Source organism: Nanorana parkeri, unplaced genomic scaffold (genome assembly GCF_000935625.1).
Source record: "Nanorana parkeri isolate BGI_ZX_2015 unplaced genomic scaffold, ASM93562v1 scaffold85, whole genome shotgun sequence".
Taxonomy (NCBI): domain Eukaryota; kingdom Metazoa; phylum Chordata; class Amphibia; order Anura; family Dicroglossidae; genus Nanorana; species Nanorana parkeri.
In genome coordinates, this window is record NW_017306353.1 from 809,733 (window position 1) to 816,757 (window position 7,025).

Consider the following 7,025-nt stretch of genomic DNA (forward strand, 5'->3'; position numbering starts at 1 on the left):
TAGGTTTTGGGTGTCCCCCTATGTTTAACCCATCCACTCCAAGCACAGAGTCCTACAAAAGCAAACAATGGTTTGTTCACTGATGTAGTAGAAGCCACAATGTGCACCGACCCATTTGTAGTGCAGACGCTTAGTCAGAACTAGTCACATTAATGAGGCCATTTTAAGAGAATCACAAATCAAGTCTGAAATGGAAAGCATATGCGTTGCCAACAACCACCACGTCATTGCCAACATGGATAAAAAGAAAAAGTAAATACGATGCCCAAATGGTGAACCAGCATTGCTGTTCTCTGGTGAAGGCACGGTCATTGTTGGTGGGTCAGTTGCCAAAATGGTTTCTCCCTGGACTGGATACATTAAACAGAACCCCATGGGACTTTGGCCACTTAACTATTAATTATTAAAAGGCTATAACATTTACCAATAAAACTACAGTATGTAGGGATTTCTCCAGCTACCAGACATAAAATGTCCTTTCTGCAAAACAGTATGCAGTTGTGGTTAGGATGGCTGGGTGCAATATGAACTTTTCATCTGTTTGGTACCAAGCAGGAATAAACTTGTCATTTTCTGGCCTTTAATTGATGCTCTGCCCTGATCTAAGGGAGCTACAGTATGTTTCACATGCATAGGGCCACCCTGCTAACTCGGTTACATTGTGGTTGTTAATAGAAGGTGACACTGGATTTGCCCCCTGGTGGGTTCAGGACTCTGTTGTGGGAGCGTGGCCGGGGGCCTAGGTGAGGTTCATGTCTGGAAAGGTCTACTTCTGGCACTGCAACCTTCTTCTTCTCCTCTTTGGCCACTGGTGTTTTCACTTCTGGCGTGGGCTCTGGTGTGGGAGCTGGAGGTGGAGGAGGCGGCTTTTCAGCTTTCACTGGAAGAAAGGGAGATCACAAAGCTTATTTGTTGATTGAGGCTCACAAACAAAGAAAACACAGAAATTATGTATATGGTGTCGTAACGAGCCAACTATATCCTTACTTTGAATTTCTCACTAAAGGCACTAGAGAGAAAACCGTAAACTGGTCACTATAGGCAACACAGCCACTTCCCATTCCATGTTCCTTTACCACCACCTTTATTTTATGTGACATTGCCAAAAACAACCCACAGAATGTGTAGAAAGTCTTTTATAACGGTGTTTAAATAGCACTCAATTTGCATTAGGTCGTTCCCCCAAAAGATCCTAAAAAATAATGTTTCTGCCACCATCTCACAACACCCGAAGACATTAGTGGCCCTGATACAGAATAGAATTCCTGATATTCTGATTTTAACGCATACTGTTGACAGGGCTACTTGTTTGGTTGCAGGCTGGCTGGCAGGCTGAGGCTGGGGAATTTTTGTGTTTTGTATTGTTGTAAGCCTTCCCAATGTGCGCCCTGCTATAAAGGCCGGTTATGGATTCATGCATGTGCCATTTTTTCTAGTTTTACTATTTTGGGTTAGGGGGACGCACTGGAGTCCCAGCGTGCATTTTTGGTTGCTGGGCCTCCAGTGCGTCCCTGCACCTTATTAGGAGGAGTTGGCTACCTCCATGTACACCTGCATGTAATTTATCAACTTCATTAATATGCTCACACTTGGAGACTCAGATACATAGAGTTAGGACCACACTTTGCAGAGGTGCCTTGGTGCGGCAGTGTGGCTTCTACATATTTTTGGCCAAAAGTTTGTGCAACTAAAACCTCTGATTTTAACGCATACTGTTGACAGGGCTACTTGTTTGGTTGCAGGTGGCTGGCAGGCTGAGGCTGGAGAATTTTTGTGTTTTGTATTCTGCAATAACAAGCCTGCCTAGTCACACGTTTTTAATTCATAGGTTCCATTATAACAGAAAGCAAAATAATGAATATTGTCCTCCACAAGACCAAAGTATCTAGGTGGGGAAAACCCGGCTGCTGAGGTCTGAGGCCCACAGGGTGAACAGCAGGGGCCTAAATTATATAAAAGATGATTAAACTATCAGTAGGTTTTGGATTATGTAGGAAACCCATACAAATTCCATACAGATGCTATCCCTGGTGGGACTCAGACTTGCATATCCTGTACTTCAAGGCAATGGTTAATATTGCGTTTAATTACCAAACTTTTTGTTTCCCTCTGAAGCTTCAACATACTTTTTTTGTTGTTGCAGGGGCAACACCACTGCAAGGGTTAATACACATTCTGCCTGGAATTCTGCTTTAGAAATAAAATATGGATTGTTATGACGAGCTTCCTGCAGAACCACTGCTATTCACCATGCCCTTCAGCAAATACCAAAATATGGGGTACTGTGCCCAAGCAGTCTCTGTAACTTGCTAGTTACCATCAGTGGCATTATTGTACAAAATCAGCTATAAATCCTTTCAACTGATCAGCAAGCTGTGACAAATAAGGCTTCATCCTGCACTCAAATGCTCCATAATGGTCAGCACTCACAAACTATACATCCAGGAAGCATAGATGTCTAGATCAGGAGTAGGATGATGGAAACTTAAAAGGAGAACTATGGGGTTAGGGCTTTTCCCCATAGTTCTATAACCAGCTGTACCCGCCCCCTCCCACATCCGTTCTGCCAGTCAGCGCTGGCGGATCGGAGCGGGGGAGGGGGGAATCCAGCCCCTCCCCTGTCACAGCAGAGCCGTGACAGGATCGAGAAGTGAGCGAACGCCACTATGTGTTCGCTCACCTCCCGATCTACTGAGCCGACCTGCGACAGCCTCATTTTCACAGGTCGGCTAGAACTATGAGGCGAGTGAAAAGCACTCACCTCATAGTTCTCCTTTAAGGGCTTGTTCACACCAATTGCGGTGTGTTCCAGAGCGGTAGGTGCTGGAATACCCCGCAAATCGCTCACAAAACTTCCCCCTGCATTCGGGGGAGGGGGCATGGCGGTGCATTGAAATCAATGGCACCGCAGCCCCGCCCCCCCAACCGCAGTGCGATTGGATGCGTGGCAAAACATTGCCTGCGTTCTATTCCACTGCAAACGCAAAAGATGCTGCATGCTCTATTTTTTGCGTTGCGTTCCAGCAGCTACTGCTCTGGAACGCACCGCAATTGGTGTCAACAAGCTCTAAGAGTTCTGCATCTTCAAGTTACTGCCCCCTGGCTAGGTCTCCTCTCTGGATCAAACGGTTCTGGACCTGAATAGAACAAGCAAGGGTGCACAAGAACCAGCACTCTAAAAGGTACATTTCTTTATCATGTTCCCACAGACATGCAACTGTCATTTTCATTGTTACACATACCTACCACCCATCTAGAGATCCATGCTTCCTGGACCAGCTAAGAAATGATGACAAGGTAAGGCCTTGTTCACACCAAATGCAGAGCAGATCCGGTCAGGTTTCTGCACACGCACGTCTTTTAGATGCGTTTGACGCGTTTTTGATGCGTTCCAGGCCGTTTTGGGTTAATAAAAAGTAAAATATATATATATATTTTTTTTTTAGTTTAACGTGGCCTTTCAGTGCGTTCAAGGCATTTGCATGCATTTATGCGTTTGCAGATCCAGAGCAGGTAAAATAGGGCCTGCTGCAGTTTTTTTACCTGCTCTGGAACTGCACGCTGCGATGTGATTGGCCACTGGTGTTTTCACTTCTGGCGTGGGCTCTGGTGTGGGAGCTGGAGGTGGAGGAGGCGGCTTTTCAGCTTTCACTGGAAGAAAGGGAGATCACAAAGCTTATTTGTTGATTGAGGCTCACAAACAAAGAAAACACAGAAATTATGTATATGGTGTCGTAACGAGCCAACTATATCCTTACTTTGAATTTCTCACTAAAGGCACTAGAGAGAAAACCGTAAACTGGTCACTATAGGCAACACAGCCACTTCCCATTCCATGTTCCTTTACCACCACCTTTATTTTATGTGACATTGCCAAAAACAACCCACAGAATGTGTAGAAAGTCTTTTATAACGGTGTTTAAATAGCACTCAATTTGCATTAGGTCGTTCCCCCAAAAGATCCTAAAAAATAATGTTTCTGCCACCATCTCACAACACCCGAAGACATTAGTGGCCCTGATACAGAATAGAATTCCTGATATTCTGATTTTAACGCATACTGTTGACAGGGCTACTTGTTTGGTTGCAGGCTGGCTGGCAGGCTGAGGCTGGGGAATTTTTGTGTTTTGTATTGTTGTAAGCCTTCCCAATGTGCGCCCTGCTATAAAGGCCGGTTATGGATTCATGCATGTGCCATTTTTTCTAGTTTTACTATTTTGGGTTAGGGGGACGCACTGGAGTCCCAGCGTGCATTTTTGGTTGCTGGGCCTCCAGTGCGTCCCTGCACCTTATTAGGAGGAGTTGGCTACCTCCAGGTACACCTGCATGTAATTTATCAACTTCATTAATATGCTCACACTTGGAGACTCAGATACATAGAGTTAGGACCACACTTTGCAGAGGTGCCTTGGTGCGGCAGTGTGGCTTCTACATATTTTTGGCCAAAAGTTTGTGCAACTAAAACCTCTGATTTTAACGCATACTGTTGACAGGGCTACTTGTTTGGTTGCAGGTGGCTGGCAGGCTGAGGCTGGAGAATTTTTGTGTTTTGTATTCTGCAATAACAAGCCTGCCTAGTCACACGTTTTTAATTCATAGGTTCCATTATAACAGAAAGCAAAATAATGAATATTGTCCTCCACAAGACCAAAGTATCTAGGTGGGGAAAACCCGGCTGCTGAGGTCTGAGGCCCACAGGGTGAACAGCAGGGGCCTAAATTATATAAAAGATGATTAAACTATCAGTAGGTTTTGGATTATGTAGGAAACCCATACAAATTCCATACAGATGCTATCCCTGGTGGGACTCAGACTTGCATATCCTGTACTTCAAGGCAATGGTTAATATTGCGTTTAATTACCAAACTTTTTGTTTCCCTCTGAAGCTTCAACATACTTTTTTTGTTGTTGCAGGGGCAACACCACTGCAAGGGTTAATACACATTCTGCCTGGAATTCTGCTTTAGAAATAAAATATGGATTGTTATGACGAGCTTCCTGCAGAACCACTGCTATTCACCATGCCCTTCAGCAAATACCAAAATATGGGGTACTGTGCCCAAGCAGTCTCTGTAACTTGCTAGTTACCATCAGTGGCATTATTGTACAAAATCAGCTATAAATCCTTTCAACTGATCAGCAAGCTGTGACAAATAAGGCTTCATCCTGCACTCAAATGCTCCATAATGGTCAGCACTCACAAACTATACATCCAGGAAGCATAGATGTCTAGATCAGGAGTAGGATGATGGAAACTTAAAAGGAGAACTATGGGGTTAGGGCTTTTCCCCATAGTTCTATAACCAGCTGTACCCGCCCCCTCCCACATCCGTTCTGCCAGTCAGCGCTGGCGGATCGGAGCGGGGGAGGGGGGAATCCAGCCCCTCCCCTGTCACAGCAGAGCCGTGACAGGATCGAGAAGTGAGCGAACGCCACTATGTGTTCGCTCACCTCCCGATCTACTGAGCCGACCTGCGACAGCCTCATTTTCACAGGTCGGCTAGAACTATGAGGCGAGTGAAAAGCACTCACCTCATAGTTCTCCTTTAAGGGCTTGTTCACACCAATTGCGGTGTGTTCCAGAGCGGTAGGTGCTGGAATACCCCGCAAATCGCTCACAAAACTTCCCCCTGCATTCGGGGGAGGGGGCATGGCGGTGCATTGAAATCAATGGCACCGCAGCCCCGCCCCCCCAACCGCAGTGCGATTGGATGCGTGGCAAAACATTGCCTGCGTTCTATTCCACTGCAAACGCAAAAGATGCTGCATGCTCTATTTTTTGCGTTGCGTTCCAGCAGCTACTGCTCTGGAACGCACCGCAATTGGTGTCAACAAGCTCTAAGAGTTCTGCATCTTCAAGTTACTGCCCCCTGGCTAGGTCTCCTCTCTGGATCAAACGGTTCTGGACCTGAATAGAACAAGCAAGGGTGCACAAGAACCAGCACTCTAAAAGGTACATTTCTTTATCATGTTCCCACAGACATGCAACTGTCATTTTCATTGTTACACATACCTACCACCCATCTAGAGATCCATGCTTCCTGGACCAGCTAAGAAATGATGACAAGGTAAGGCCTTGTTCACACCAAATGCAGAGCAGATCCGGTCAGGTTTCTGCACACGCACGTCTTTTAGATGCGTTTGACGCGTTTTTGATGCGTTCCAGGCCGTTTTGGGTTAATAAAAAGTAAAATATATATATATATTTTTTTTTTAGTTTAACGTGGCCTTTCAGTGCGTTCAAGGCATTTGCATGCATTTATGCGTTTGCAGATCCAGAGCAGGTAAAATAGGGCCTGCTGCAGTTTTTTTACCTGCTCTGGAACTGCACGCTGCGATGTGAACTGGAGCTAAAAATACCATTGGAATACATTGGACGCACTTTTGATCCGGTCTGCAACTGTTTTGCACCTGCTCTGCGCTTGGTGTGAACAAGGCCTAAAACAAAACACATTCACACATATAGTTTCTGAGGTTGGGCTGTACTGACCTGGTACGATAGAGACTCTCTCTGGTTCTTTTAAAGAAATGTTATCCTGTAAAACAAACACAAAAGGGTATTTGTAAACAGGGGCTAAAATAGCACAAAGCACAAGATTCGCATAGCAATAAAAAGCTTTCAAAATATGTAGAGGGTCTCAGAAGAAAACCAATAAACAGCATAAAAAAGGACTGTGCCAATGAGAACTAAAAAAAGGGGCTACTATAAGAAATTAACATTAACACTATCCACCCATAGTACATTGCAGGGGTGATGCAAAGGCTCCTTCAATGTTTTTCTCTGGTCTCGGGTCTGTCCGTGGTACAGTCCTGCTATTATGAGGCTGGAGAAACTGCATCAGGACTACAGCGCGCAGAAGGAGGGATCAGCAGCACGCTCCGTGTAGTCCCTCTGTGCAATGGCAGATTAAACATTTAGTCCTTCACAAGAAGCAATCCCAGACCTGGATGATGCGGCAGTGCTAGGCTCCACCCACTACATTTAAATGATAAAAGGCTTATGCTTGAAGTGTGTGTGTGTGTGT

General features: G+C 45.3%; 1 protein-coding gene across 1 annotated transcript in view; it reads right to left on the minus strand.

The window, feature by feature from the left end:
- Positions 1-421: 421 nt before the first annotated feature.
- Positions 422-7,025, minus strand: part of HN1L (hematological and neurological expressed 1 like) — a 37,602-nt gene continuing 30,998 nt past the window's right edge. The window contains exons 4-5 of the mRNA XM_018552374.1: positions 6,507-6,536; positions 422-866 (exon numbers count right to left, since the gene is read on the minus strand). Coding sequence (XP_018407876.1) covers positions 669-866; positions 6,507-6,536 — 228 coding nt within the window. The 3' untranslated portion in view covers positions 422-668. The remainder of the gene's footprint in view (positions 867-6,506; positions 6,537-7,025) is intronic.